The 15,685-nt window shown below is 31.0% G+C and overlaps 2 protein-coding genes across 6 annotated transcripts in view; one reads left to right on the top strand and one right to left on the bottom strand.

Annotated features, from left to right (window-relative positions):
• LOC134721547 (protein turtle homolog A-like) overlaps positions 1-5,451 on the top strand; it is a 104,611-nt gene extending 99,160 nt beyond the window's left edge. For all 5 annotated transcript variants that reach the window (XM_063584641.1, XM_063584639.1, XM_063584640.1 and 2 more), the window contains 2 exons: positions 758-818; positions 3,704-5,451. In XM_063584641.1, coding sequence (XP_063440711.1) covers positions 758-818; positions 3,704-5,351 — 1,709 coding nt within the window. In that variant the 3' untranslated portion in view covers positions 5,352-5,451. The remainder of the gene's footprint in view (positions 1-757; positions 819-3,703) is intronic.
• Positions 5,452-13,001: 7,550 nt separating this feature from the next.
• LOC134721546 (uncharacterized) lies at positions 13,002-15,320 on the bottom strand. Its single transcript, XM_063584637.1, has 3 exons — positions 15,097-15,320; positions 14,056-14,437; positions 13,002-13,176 (listed from the first exon to the last, which is right to left on the bottom strand). Exons 1-2 carry the CDS (start codon positions 15,143-15,145, stop codon positions 14,067-14,069), a joined length of 420 nt encoding a protein of 139 aa, XP_063440707.1. The 5' UTR covers positions 15,146-15,320; the 3' UTR covers positions 13,002-13,176; positions 14,056-14,066.
• Between the last annotated feature and the right edge of the window lie 365 nt (positions 15,321-15,685).

Below are 15,685 nucleotides of genomic sequence, written 5' to 3'. Positions count from 1 at the left end.
TGAAAACAAATAAGCACTGTTAAAGTCAATGTTCTGTTTCGAGTTTTGACTGCTAAAGTAGAGTTTGTGAGTCCAATGAACTTGGAAATTCCCGGCTACAGGCCTGCTGTTTGTTGTCTTAAATATTTTAAATGTTTGAACAAAGGATCAAAGAAGTTAGTACCATCAAACTGATCTAAAATGTGTGCTGGTTCTTCAGATTTAGAAACATATCATTTCATTCTGTAGACCAAAGGAAATTTCTGCAGTTCCAATGAATATAAATTTTAGTTTGTTTTTTGTTTTTTTGGTATTTTCAGAAGATACAGGTTATGCTAAAATAGTCTTATTGTTGCATAAGTTAAACAATATCAGATTGCCTCGTAAAAATTTAAATTAAAAAGGTTGTGTTGCATCCAATAGTAACTTAGTTGGAAGAAAGACTCCAATAGTAACTTAGTTGGAAGAAAGACAACTCTTTTAAGAAATTTTCTAAGGGAAGAAACAGACTGATGGGGATAAGAGGGATATGAGATATTTTAAAAGGAAAATTCAGGTGTTTTGTACTTCAAGAATTTGTTCAGTAGTAATAGGTCTACAGGCTTCAAAGTAATACCTTTTAAAATCATATAAATGAAAAAACTCCCTCATCTCTTTAATGTAGCCATATTTGATGGTGTGCCACAAAGCAATCATCCTATCAGACCTTGAATATTTACATTGTAAATTTTTGTATGAACAACAGAATAAAACTTTTACCTTGTATTTATTACTACAGGTAATGTTAAGTATATGGGAACATCGGAAGAAATGGAAAGAACAACAGTTCCACACAGAATGTACGTATACATGGATGTCAAATTATTATTGCATCTTGAAAAAATATGAAATAAATACCAAAAATGTGTATCCACATAAAAACTTGATTGATGTGGATTTTATTGTTGAAAGATCGAAATGTTTACAGAAAATTTTGTGTGTTAATTATATTAAGCATTAACGGAGGTAGTAGCTCACGATATTAGATAAATATACAAACCACAAGTTTACTTTTGTGAAAAAAATAAATACATAGTACATGTGCATAGAAGAAAATTAAAATAGAATTAAGTAAGTATAGACATTAAAATATGGAGATGTGGTATGACTGCTAATGAGAGAAATCTCCATTAGACACAACAGAAGAAATTTACAGCTGTTGGCCACTGTACATGTATAGCCTACAACAATGAGCAAAACTGCATAGTCAGCTGTAAAATGACCAGATATAGAAAAAAAATCAAAAACAATTCAAAGGAGAAAATTAACAGGCTGATTTATGTTCAAAGAAATGAATAAAAATAAATATGGTACATCATTATACAGCAAAAAACGATTGTATAACAGGCTCCTGACTTGGGACCAGCACATACATAATTAGGCAGGGTTAAACTTAGGGGTGTTGGCACCTGAATTTACAAACAAAGAACTAACATACAAAAACACAAGTAAGAATGTAAAAATAATTCAGGTTTATTTCATTGCCATGGCAGCAGAGTGGACAAACCAGGTATTGTACTAAAGTTGTGCCCATTCCTCATCACTTTATTTTTCTGCATGTTGTTATTTTTTTCTTTATTTGTCTGTATTTGAATGTTGTAATGAGATTGTTTCTGAAAACCATTAATTCTTAAATTGTTTTTAGCCTGTTTATGTCAACAGTTTTTGGTTTTTATTCAGTAGCCGTTTTTTTCATTGTTTTTAATTGTTTTTTTTAGCAAGCTAAGCCTACACCAATAGCTCAATTATTGTCATGCTTTTCTACACAATAATATTGTAAAATATCAACCACAAGTCACAATTTTAACCTTTTTGGCAAATAAGTATGGTAAACAAGCAGAAGAGGTTTACATTGTGTCAAGTGGCCAATATTTAACAATATCTATTTGCAGAAAAGCCCATTCTCTATTTATTGTGATATTTCTGGTCTTTTCCTCCTCTTAGACAGTTTTATACTTGATAAAAGTTAGTTTGATGTGATGTTTCAAACTTCTAAAAAGATGTCATCTTTAAATGATGTCAGGAACTTTGTTTCATTTTGATGGTATCTGCCCTGCTCATCTTGCTATTTTGATGCACCTTTTTATATTTTGAATTTCAACAAATTTGATATGAATTAGTGTTTTGCTTTTGACTTTCGGTTTTTAACTTTCAAATTTCAGAAGTTATTGCCCCAATCTGAAATAACTGGAAAATTAAAAATTTTGTTATTTCAGATCAATGAAAAAGTAAGAAAGGTATTTTATTTTTTGAAAACTGTTCTTAGATCTATTAATCAAGTTAGGATTTGAAAAATCACAACATTTTTTCATGTGAGTTACTTAAATGAAATCATTTAAAATTTTAACACAAAACTTCTTAAACACATGCCCTTTATACATGGAAAATATATAAAATGTAGTAATTATTTCTGTAGACTAATACTTGGACAGAATCTATCAACATTTGAATAAAATGGCAGAAAACACTTCTAGTATGATTTCGAAATATTATTCAGATTTTATAAATACATATTTAGAAACAAATTATTTGATATTTAAACAGAATAAAGTAGCACATAGACAAGTTCAGCATCTCTCATTTTCTATAAATGACCAGTATAATGGGGGAATTAAACAAATTGTTGTAAGAGTAGTTTAAAGTCTGTTAGAATTGTTGTTCAATGGCATCTATGTAAGATACTTGTTAGGTTCAATATAGTTTCTGCTGGGAAAAGAATAATTTAAAAAACTTAAAGTTTTTTGCTGTAATAACTGTTACCAAATACTCCTTTTTCACAAGAACGTATGTGAACAATACAGGCTTGCAAATCTTTTTTTTGGCCAGACATTGATGTTAAACTGGATTTTTGAAGGAAAATATCTGTTATTGCTTTGGTTATGTACAGAGGGTAGATCATGGCAGGTGGCTGCCATACAGTGTCAGTTCATTAATATGAAAATGATTTACAATTTTTTTTTTTCAAATTTAGATATATTTTTTCCTGTGACTGAATGAAGGTCAAGTTTAATATTCATGACTTTAGCTTTTCTAGCTATTGAGTTCTGGACCCTTTTTAGTAGCCAAAAGTGATACATATTTTATGATGAGTTATTTCCCTTTGAATAGAAATTGATCAGTTTATGTTTTTATGTTGATTAGTGATTAAACTATTAGATTTACAGAAATGAAAAGGAATACTTTAACCATTTCTTAATTTGCTTCGAGGAGGTCATTTGCTTTTTCAGTTTAACTACTTTGTATGTAACTTATATTTTGCCATGCTTTCATTTTAACATTAATAACAGGTTTCAAACAATTAAACAGACGACTCATAAAGAGCACATGTTTTAATTTGTCTAATGAATTTGATGCACAGCATGCTATAATACATATCCAGATACTAAAATTATGGTTACTTAAATTGTGCAATGAATAATGCAGTTTGCACCAAAATTTTGTAACTTTATATTGTATGCAGATATTTTTACACTAATTATATTTTAACATCAGTTTATAAAAACCCTTTATATGACATAGCAAAGAAAAAAAGAAGAAAAATGTATCGTTGAAAAAATTGTTCTTATGTTGTAGTTCAAATTTTAAATATGAAAACAAAACGTTGTATAAAAAAGTCTAACATTTAAGTTTGATTGAAATACAAATATTTTAATATAATAAATGACAAATTCATTTTATATTTCAGGGAAGATTCGTCAAAATGGAGCCGTTCATTCTCGGATAGCAGAGCAGACGCTATAAGAGGTTTTGCAGGTAGTGGTGTGTTTATAGTACCTGATGCTAACAGACAACTTTATAGAAAGGAAGATTTACAACATGATAATTATTTGTGGGATGGATTAAATCCAAGCTCTAATACATTTGATACAGACCAGAGCTATTCAAGACATAACCGCTCACGTGATAGTTATAAACGATATGATAATGTTGACTCTTTTGAAAGTGGATGGTATCCTGAAAGTCAAAGGGACAGGAGTTATCCTGATAGTCAAGGTCATTCATTAACTAGGCCTAGATCAATAAAGTCACCTTATACAAGCCATGGATTTCCTGATCCCGTTGAGGATTTTATGTCTAAAAGACCTTCTTCGGATAGACGGAAAGACATAGGTGACTCTGATTCTGATGATAATGGATTTTTACCTTTGCGTCCACCACTACCTTTTGGGTATGATCCAACACCTGTAAATAGATTTCCATCTTACGGGGACAAAAGTTATGATCGATCATACTCAAGGGACCAACCATCATATATTGACAATGATGATGATGTTTTTTCACCTCACATTCCACATGTACAAAAATCAGGATTTCCTCGCCATAGTTCCATGAAGCCATCTTCTACGCAGACATATCTGACAGATGATCCGATCAGTTTCACAACTCCATACAATGACATTAGTTCTGTTCATCCATCACCAGAACATACATATCAAAACATTCCATTTCAACGTCCATGGCATTCATTTCCTACGTATTATTCAAATGACAGAGATATACCAAAGATTGATAATCCTCGCCTAAGTCATTCATTAGGTTATAATCCGCCAAAACAAGTAGCAAGAGTACAACCCAATAACACATCACCAAAAACATATACTCGTGACCATCTACAAGGTACTGTAGACAAACTTAGACGTGGCCCTAGGCATCGTAAATCTAGATCAGCAAGTAGAAATTCTGCTCCTGAATTTGACCGTTCTGATGGTTATCCTGTAGGTCGTAGAGGTCATTCGTCTGACAGTGAGGCTGGGAGGGGTAGGGACTTTGATAGACATGGTAGGCCATATAGTTATGATAGTGATCCGTCGTCGTATATTCCCAGAGGCAGCTTACGTGGAAGGTATTTACCAGATTCACGTTCATTCCGAGACGATCCTACCCCTGACTCACTGAGCAGTGGTATAGGGAGTAAAAATACCTCACAGGCCACAGGGTCAACTTCAGGTTCACGAGTTCCAAGGCCAAGCCTTTCATACAGTTCACTTTTAACACCACAAGATAATGATTTCAGTCAAGATTCACCATTTCATGATCAAAGCTTACATAGGGACACATCGGCAGATGAAAATTATGAATTTGATACTCCAGATCTCGATACAATACTTGCGTACCCTGCTTCATCAGGAGGGGACGAATTGTTAAGTGCAATAGAAAGTGGACTTAGTACATCAGACTTTTATAATGATCTCTATCCAAAACCATCAAAACAAAGCAAATATGAGAACTCGGAACAGAGGTTTGAAAAACTTCGTCAAGAATATCATCAGTTTCAACGTCAACAACATGAAATGTCTCACCACCATCATTTTATAGATAGTGAAATGCTTTGACCTTGGTCAATGAACTTAAATTTAAGTCATAACCTAAGTTACAACTTTTTTTACTTCATTAGAAACAATTTCGAACCTTTTTTAATGTACTTCAACTAAAAGTAAGGTATATTCTATTTTTTTCGTAGATTGTGATTGTAATTAAACTAGGAGTAAGAGTGGTTATCTTTAATCAGAAGTTTTGTGAATTACACAAAATTATGTTTAATTGTATTTGTGTTATCAATCTAAATAAGATCAATTTAGAAGAACTTGCTCTTCCAAAATGAAAATGAATAAAAAAGATAACTGTTTAAAATTCTGAGTCATGCACACAAACTTGAAAATTTTATATAATATGAATACTGTAAATTCAGAAATTATTGGAGGTTTTTATTATTGCGTAAAATGCAACAGAGTTGTAAATGCAATAATTTAAACTCACATTTTAAAATATTTTATTTGAATTAAACAGGATTTTTCTCAAAATCGTAAAAATTAAAATCGCATTAAATTCTAAACTGACAAAATCGCAATAATTTCTGAATTTACAGTACCGTAGTCTGGTAGTAGTCAAATGGGAACTAGATTAATCTGTTATAGTCATCATTACAAAATTTTGTAACTTAGGTTGTTTCTTTGCTGTTAAATTCAATTTTTGGATCTCTCTTTATATATGTATTTTTATATAAATAGAATATTTGATACAATCAGACTTTCTGTGAGGCCTAGCCTACTGTTCGTCAGTGTCTGTGTTAACAAATTTAGCCATCAAGGGTTTCATTTTTTTTTCAACACTACATGTTTTGCGATACTGTTATATACCAAATATAAAAATGCCCACCTAAATTGAAATAATTGTCCAAAATTGTTGATGCATATTTATAAAAAGAAACATGTAAGCTATTTGTATATGTTGGTGCCATTGATCAGATATGTAGTTTTATCAACAATGCAAACTTGTTTATATTTTTGTTGAACTCAATTGTAAAAAATGGAATATTGTTGATATATTATGGTAAAATGAATTATATGTGAGTTATATGCATTTGCTAGATGCACAAAATAGTCTGTCTCACTTTGTTTTGTTAATTTATAATTGTATGCATATATGCTTTAAAATTGTCCATTATCTACAAAGAATTGATTTCCTTAATAGTAAAGTCACTTTCTTCAATTTTCGACAGTTCGTGAGAACGTATTACCATTTTAAAGTGTTTTTCCTTCAAATTTTGTCTGATTTTTTTACAAATTAAACAGTGTATCCAATCCGTCCCAGGTGAAATACCTCTGCTACAAAAGCATTATGTTTCTTTAAAGAATGATTGTTGACTTGCTCTGTTTTGTTTTGATTTGCTTTCATTTGTAATCATGTGCTAGACTTACTATGTAACATTTAGGATAATAAAAATAATCTTCTGAAAACATTCAAAAATAAATACTACACATATAAGAAGCTGACAGGGGTTGAAATGTAAGTTCAAAATTAAATATTGTGTTACAGGTCAAAACTGAAAGGATGGTCTTAGATTCCTTTGATTCAAAAATGTGTGAATCTTGTATAGATTTTTAAAGTTTAGGTTATAAGGCAAAGCAGAAATATAACCTTTTTGTCTAGCCTTCGACTTTTGTCGAAAGAGCGAGACTAAGCGATCCTACATTCCATCGGCGGCGGCGGCGTCCACAAATATTCACACTGTGGTTAAAGTTTTTGAAAATTTAATAACTTTCTTAAACTATACTGAATTTCTACCAAACTTGGACAGAAGCTTGTTTATGATCAGAAGATAGTATCCAGAAGTAAATTTTGTAAAAAATAAAATTCTATTTTCTCTGTATTTTATTTATAAATGGACTTAGTTTTTCTGCGGGGAAACATTACATTCACTCTGTGGTTAAAGTTTTTAAAATTTTAATAACTTTCTTTAACTATCCTGGGTTTGTACCAAACATAGACAGAATCTTGTTTATGATCATAAAATATTATCCAGAAGTAAATTTTGTAAAAAAATTAATCCATTTTTTCCGTATTTTACTTTTAAATAGACTTAGGTTTTCTGCCAGGAAACAACATATTCACTCTGTGGTTAAATTTTTTTTAAATTTAATAACTTTCTTATACTATTTTAAATTTGTACCAAACTTGGACAGAAGTTTGTTTATGATCAAAAGCTAGTATCTAGAATGGAAATTTTGTTAATATTTTGTACCTGTGTATCTGTATTTTACTTACAAATGGACTTATTTTTTCTTCCAGTTAACATTACATACAGTCTGCAGTTAAAGTTTTTAAAACATTTATTCGATTCATCAACTATCCTGAAATTTTTACCAAACTTGGAAAGAAGCTTCTTACATTCAAAAGATAGTATCAAGAGGAATATTTTTATTGATTGTTTTCCTCATTTTTGTTGAGCCTGGGAGTTACAGCAAAAGTAGGCGAGACACTGGGTTCAGCAGAACCCTTAATTTTTTTTTATTTGGATAGTGGTCTTTTTGGCTATCATAATTTTTTATCTTCCTATTTTGTATACAATTTTACACCATAGAACATTTTTGTTAATTTGGACAAAGCATCTTATTCTGGAGAAGACATGACATATCCTCTTTCTCTAATTCTTCAGCAATTTATCCTTTTCTGCACCCATTGTATAAAAAAAATTTAATCAACGTGTGGTTTGTTTGATCTCAGTTCTTCATTGGTTAAAATTGGATTATGACGTCGAATTTCCTTGCTTTCCTCTGAATTTACTATTGTGAAAGCATGAGAAAAGGCGACCATGTCTAATGACGTCAAATAGAAAGAACAAATCTTTTTGCAGATCATTCCAAAAGAAGGAATACGGTTGCCTACATGTTGTTTGAAATTATTAGAGAAACAAATTCTACTACTAAATCTTGTGTAATACCACATTTATCCACTCTTGACAGTTAAATTTAAAATATTTAAAACGCTTGGCAAGACTCGTGTTTTAAATTTAAAAATTCAACGTCTCCAATGGATAAATATTGTATCACACTCAATGCAGTGGTAGAATCTATATTTTCCTGTCAAGCTGTTGACTATTTTAGCATGATAAATAGCAGTCTCATAGGAAATTGTCAAAAGAAGAAGGTGCTATGTTTTGAACTTTTAATCTTGTTTTGAAACTTAATTTTTTAAAGCGATTGAGTGACTTGGAGATAATTTTATCCACAACCATATTTGGTAGTCACTTTTCATAATTTATCAAATGATAATGGTATCAGTGATTTTGTTTTAACTTTTACAACTTTGCCGCAAACAGCTTTGGCAACAATTTTTACATGTTTATTACTTATAATATAGAATGGCAAGTTTTACATTATTTATGAATTTTGTTGTTAATAATTATAATACTTTGTGTTTATTTACATAGACATAAATCTATGGCATGTTTATTATGTTATGTTTTACTACACTGAATCACTTTTCTATCTTGTATTCTACAAAATGATGTTGTTGTCAAATTAGGTGTTTGTGATGACATAAGGGGCAAAATAAAAGATCTCCTTTAAAAAGCCCAAACTCAAAAATATTAATTTGATCTACTTTGTGTCAGTTCAAGAAAAAAAAAGTTCTTTAATTTTGTCGTGTAAGTAAAAAATAATTGCAGACATTTAGACGCTAGCAGCTTATTCATGGTATAGTAGATTAATTTAGAATAGAAAATTAAATTGTAATGTCCTAGAAATTGTATATAAAACTCAGCAAATTGTAGATATGAATTTAGCAAGTCTTTACAAAGTAGAGACACAATGTATCATAAACTTATGTTGTAAGAGGCAATGTGACCTTTTGCTTGTTTTTATCCTGCCTTTCTTGTACGAGCAATGAGGTTGTGAATCATTTACACAAGTGTGAAAGGGTAGGTGTAAATCATGTACACGAGTGTGAAAGGGTAGGTGTAAATCATGTACACAAGTGTGAAAGATAAGTGTAAATCATTTATACAAAATAGTATGATAGAAGTAAATTATTTACACAAATGTGATTGGAAGATACAGTAAATATTTGAGATGAACATATCAGAAATATTGAAGGTTGAATTTACATAAATATGCATCTTCCTAATTTCATGATTTACAAATTGTTCTATTGTTTATTTGTGTTTAATTTTCAAACAAACATTTTTGATCTCTTATCACATTTTAATTTGATTTTAAGTTTAAAACTTTTTCATTTTGATCACATTTCTAATTATTTTATATAGGGGAGATAATTCAAGTTTTTTCTTTGTGAGTAAGCTGATTGTCTCCCCTTGATAACATTTAGAAAACATAGCAGATATTGGTTTGCCATTTATAATATCTAAAATCTTCCATATCTGATGCAGTATGATTAAGAGATAAGGTCGATTTTCTTTACAATTTTTTTTTACACTAGGTCATTCAAATAAATCTTGTGATCTTTATACTCAAATTTGTAAATGCTTTAAAAAAAAAGACAACAGTTTTGTAAAATGTTTTTTAGAGATAAACATACAAATGTATTCTTAACCAAGTAAAAAAAATATCAGATCAAAGCTAAGTTTTGTCTTTCAGATATAAAATAATTCTTTTGATTAGGAAATCTTTCAATTATCAAAATCTTCCCAAACGTTAATGAAAATACTGAAGAACAGAAATGACAACACTGAACAACATTTTTATTTCATGAACATATATTAAAAAAAATATAATAGTAATTTTCAAACTCCCTTATATTTGAAGTCCACTATATTTCATCAGCTCCAGGATTTCGGCCCTTTAAGTGAACTAAATTAAGGGAAATTTACTCTACATTAAAAAATGGAAATGTTTTCATTGAGTAGTTTATCTTGTTTTGGCATATAGTTTTTCAGGCATTTTTCAATTTTCATTATTTTCATTATTTAGTATGTTTGTTGAAGATTATACACTTATGCTTAAATCATGTTGATTGTTTTGTTTGTGTTATTTGAGTCAGATGTATGTTAGTGTGTTTTTTTAAGGTGTCTAAATGGATAATTGTTATTGCTTGATAGTGATATTGTTGTGAGAAAGATTTTTGATAATAAAAATATATTTTTCATGGAATTTTATTGTTTCATTTAGTTCTATAGTTTTAAATCACTTTAGATTTAAAAGCAAAAATATTGTTTAAATAGGGTATCTACATGATATAAAGTAAAATAACATAATGCAAAATCCCTTTGTTGTAAATAAAGGCAACAGTAGTATACCGCTGTTGAAAGTCATAAATTGATTGAGAGAAAACAAATCCAGGTTACAAACTAAAACTGAGGTAAACACACCAACTATAAGAGGAAAACAATGAAACAAAAAACAAAAAACCAAGTGAACAATGCAACACACACAGAAAAGAACTATAAGATAACAGCTGCCATTTCCCTGACTTGGTACAGGACATTTTAAGAAAAAAATGGTGGGTTGAACCTGGTATTGCTGTTAGCTAAACCTCAAGCTTTTATGCATATGGCAATGTTTAATTTAACACTAAAATGTAAACCATTGAAGTGAATCAAAATTAGAACACGCTGATTTTGTTGCTTTTTAAACCAATTTCTTGATTTACTGTCTGGCTGTTTAGAAAACCAAAATGAATAAAAGAGGATGTAGGATATAGGTCAATGAGACTGTCATCAAACAACACAAATATTAAGTCATCAGCCCAGCTGCACCAGCTACATAAAGTGGTCAACAAACAATAATTCAGTAAAAATGATACAAATTAAATCCAGTTTTAAGTTCAAAGCTACTTTGAGCTTTGATATTTGTCTTCATAACATGTTCTCATTTCATTTGTGGTACTAGTGGGTATTTTAACCCAATAAGTTCATATGAAGTTTCTTTGGGAGATTTAAAAAATAACCATTTGTTAAGAGTTTGTAGTTTGTCCTAAATTAGTCTGTACTATTGAATTTTGATGCCCCTGCCGTAGTTGATGGTCATTAAGTTTTACCCTTGTCTGTTGGTATGTCCTTCTGTATGTCCACAAGTTGGTTTCCTTTTTCTAACTTTAGTTTGCCTCAACCATGAATGTTGTAAAATTTATACAAAATGCTTATCACCAGTAAAATTTATACAAAATGCTTATCACCAGTAAAATTTATACAAAATGCTTATCACCAGTAAAATTTATACAAATTGGTTATCACCACAAAACACAGGGTAAGTTTGAATGTTGGTGGTGTCACTTTAATCGTTCTTGAGTTATGCAGAGGCAGATCCAGAAATTTTGGTAAGGTGTGTGTGTGGGGGGGGGGGGGGGGGGGGGGACAACGACTGCCTAAGAGGGGACCCGCTCCAATCATACTTCAGTGAATCCCTATATATTCAAACAAATTTTTCCAACAACCCAGGCCCCTGAAAAACCCCATAAATCCGCCTCTGTTATGTCCTTTACAAATGAAAAGAAGCTGATTTTTTTTGTTTCCGATCTCTAACTTAAGTTTGCTTCAACCAAAGGTTATAAAACTAATACCCTGTCCCTATACAATGCTTATTACCACAAAATACAGATCAAGTCTGAATTTTTGAGGTTTTATGTTTTGCCCCTTTAAAAAAAGAAAAAATGCTGAATTTTTCATTACTGGTTCTCCAATTTTAATTTGCATCAATTAAATGTTATCAAACTTATGCCACAAAACTCGGAGAGTACACATTTTGTGTAGCAACACTTTTAATGATCTTCAGTTAAAGAGTCCCTTTACAAGGTTATCATTTGTGTCCACCTTTTATTTAACTATGTCAGGTTCGGCCTTTTATAGCTGACTATACGGTTCAGGTTTTGTTCATTGTTGAAGGTTGTGTATTGACCTGTAGATGCTGACATCCACATTACTGGATATAGTGTCTAAAGAAGTCATGAGGCGAAGGTATGACCACATGATTGTTCACTATTTGAGTCTAAAGTGCACATCCGGATTTTATTGTAGGTGGAATGATGGCTATTGAGCGTCCAGTGTCAAATTATTTTTTTTAGGATGAGAACATAATTTCCTGATATTAACACTGCTTTGTACCAGAACATGTTGAACCTGGTTTTTTTCAATGACTGGTTCCCCAGGTAACAGTCCACAGGATGACTATCATCCAACCTGGACACTTTATTCTGATTCCCAGCTGACCAGTCTGCTCTTTCTCCTAAACGGCACATACAAAAGCAGGTTTGACCCAGGCATAGTTAAAACAAGCTGTTTTCTTAAAAAAATAATACAAGACTAACAGAGGCCAGAGGCTCCTGACTTGGGACAGGCGCAAAAATGCGGCGGGGTTAAACATGTTTGTGAGATCTCAACCCTCCCCCTATACGCACATTAAAATTCAGTTCAAGAGAAGTCCGAGTCTGATGGAAAACATGGAAAATCCTACATTGTTTGCTTTGTCCAGAATTCTGGATTTTTTAGCAAATTTTGTCAATGATTCTTCATTTGAAAAAAAATCCATTTAACTTTGGAAAAAGTTGGATTAAAGTTAGTATGACACTGGGTGCTTGTTAGTAGGTTTATCTGATCAATGTGAGCTTAGAAATGTTGTTCAAACCAATAATTTTCACTCAAATCGACAACTTATTATATTTTCCCATTTTTGGGTATATATTTGGCCAATTATATGGTATGACTAATGCTGGTTAAAATTGGCTTAAACAGTAAAAAGTCAACAACTGTATAATTACAAAAATATAATTTATTGTATAAAACATACAACTTAATAAATATTGCTGGTTTCCACAGAAAATGTTTCACATACTCTCAAATAAATACTACTGATCGATCAGGTTTCTCCTAAGTGATGATGAAGTTATGAAGAGATGAAATGGGACCATTCGATTGCTGTTGCTCATCTGAAAAAGTTAAGATCATTCATCAGCTTAGTTTAAAAAAACGATAGTGTTATGACATTACATTTTCTTTCATTGTTTTCCACAACCTTATTGTATTCTAATGGGATTCTTCGATAAAAAAAAAAAAGAGGCCAATTTTCTTTTTTTTAATTGTTCTGTGTTTTAGCCGATATTATTACAATATTCTAATGAAATTTAACATAGATGAAGATTTGGTAGATATCCAGAAATTCTTCATATGACTTCATTGTACGACCATATGATCTTATAAGCCACATCAATGTATGCAGTACATGTCTGAAGAGATAAAATTAATTGTAGTTAAATATATGCCCATTCCCAAATAACAAAATAAATTGTATTTTATTAACATACATGTAGTAAGGCAATCAAATCATTATAAATAAATTTGGTGTTTTTACTGTCTTCCGATTTGTTAAAATTATTAGTTTTATTTTCAATGTTATCAATTTTGATGGCGACACGCCCACTCTGACGTTGTGTATTCATACGCCAACATGTGTGAACGTTGTTATTTTTAGTATAAATAATATCAAAAGGTCTTTGAGCCTTATTTTTGATAGAAATTTATTTATAACGAATGGCAATAATTTATTTTGATTCGCGGATTATTCAATGTGAAGAGTCAAAAATTAGTTTTATGGTTCAATAAATTCAAAATAGATAATAGCCATTCATTAAATAAAGTTATTTTAATTTAGTTCTGTATACATGATTTAGATTGATGTCTTTTTGATACATTCCCCATTTCCATTCTCAATTTTATGATGTATATTTTGAAACCAAAATGTAATATTTGTGATTTTTCATAGAATACACGCGTACATCATCTATAAATGATAGTTTATTCATGCTTACCTGTGATTTAGTTAGTTGACGAGTTTGCTGAGAAGCATTGACTGGTGGTCTTTATAACAACATCCGAATCCGGGAACACACTGGTACATGTTACCATTTCCAAATCTCATCATTCCCTTCAAACTACACAATTCTGGAGTACAGAATCGAGATTCTTTAGCTGTCTCGGTTTTTCTGCAGAGTCCCAATTTCATCATGCTGTTAAGCATAGGATTTCCAGCGATTCCACCAGCAGCACCGGGCGCACCAGGAGCTCCTGTTTGTTGGTTGGCACCCATCATGCTCATCAATGCCATCATTTTCATCATTTCGGACTGTCCACCACCGTTCATTGCACCAGCCATCATCATATTCATTGGGTTCATGCCAGCAATCATACCATCTGTAACAATAGATAAAGTATAAAATTGAGAATGGAAATGGGGAATGAATGTGTCAAAGAGACAATAACCCGACCAAAGAGGATACATTGAAAAGATACACTACCTTAGGGCATCGGTATTATCAAAACCTATATACCTCAATTCTTTCAAACAGAAGATTTAAGGAGAATATCTGCGTAGAGAAGGGAATAAAATATTGCTATGCAAAACATTTGTTTAGTTTCGTAAGCAAGGATCCCAATAGTTTGTTTTATCCCATCTTCGTCAATACTTTTGTATTTAACCTAATAATTGCAAATGTGCTGTACAGCAATGTGACATCTAAAACGCGAATATAGTATAGCAATAAACAATACTTTTTCATAAACTTTAAAAAGAATTATATATATGTATTATGATTAAAACATGTCACTTTAATAAACAATTTACTTACCATAAATTCGAAAATGATTGCGTTTACGCATTAATGTGAATTGTGAAGTATGGATTGTGCGTGTTTAAAAATCTCTAAAACGGCTGTTAGTAAATAAACACTCTGACGGATAAATTCTATTTTCAATTTTCTTATCTTGTCTTTCTTCCCCCAAAAATAACCGTATATATTTTACAATTAGTACATATACCCAAAATATCATGTTGAATCATTTAAAATACTTACTAGAATATCCGACTCCTAAAAGGAGTAATACAAGGAAAGCCGATTTCATCTTTGTTATTTTAGACTGGTATCCTCGGTAGTTGGATAAGAAGTGACTGCATCAAATTTCACCCGGTCTTATATATACTGTCAGTTCATGACACACGATTAGGTCAGAACATGACTATCATATTGTTTATACACGATTAGTGAACAAAGCGTGTGTACCTCAATACATTATAGTGAGAAAATATCATTCATAGTAACAATTAAAGATGTCACCCGTCTGGATATAGACATATTTGTGGTTATCTTATATAATATTAACATCTGCGTCTCAGGTGAGCAGACTCTACCTTGTTGGTTAAGAGATAGGACCTATTTTCTTCCTATTTTTTTTTACATTAAGGTCATGTATTTTCTAAATGGGTTTTAATATTTTTGTAAAATTCACAGTATTGTAGATTCAGATATGTACTCAAAGGTTTTAACAACATCTTATTGTATATTCGAACATGTTACCTAATTGTAAATGCGTAAAACTGCTCAAAAACTGCAATTTTGTCAGCTTTTGAAACAAATTGTATTTTTTAAAAATCGTATGCAGTCG

This window comes from Mytilus trossulus, chromosome 6, assembly GCF_036588685.1.
Source record: "Mytilus trossulus isolate FHL-02 chromosome 6, PNRI_Mtr1.1.1.hap1, whole genome shotgun sequence".
Lineage (NCBI taxonomy): Eukaryota > Metazoa > Mollusca > Bivalvia > Mytilida > Mytilidae > Mytilus > Mytilus trossulus.
This window is presented reverse-complemented; position numbering and strand designations above follow the sequence as displayed.

Coding starts and splice junctions, on each gene's coding strand:
- LOC134721546 (XM_063584637.1), bottom strand. CDS start 15,145: ATGAAATCGGCTTTCCTTGTATTACTCCTTTTAGGAGTCGGATATTCT. Junction 14,438..15,096: donor TTTAGGAGTCGGATATTCTA/GTAAGTATTTTA, acceptor CTATTGTTACAG/ATGGTATGATTGCTGGCATG.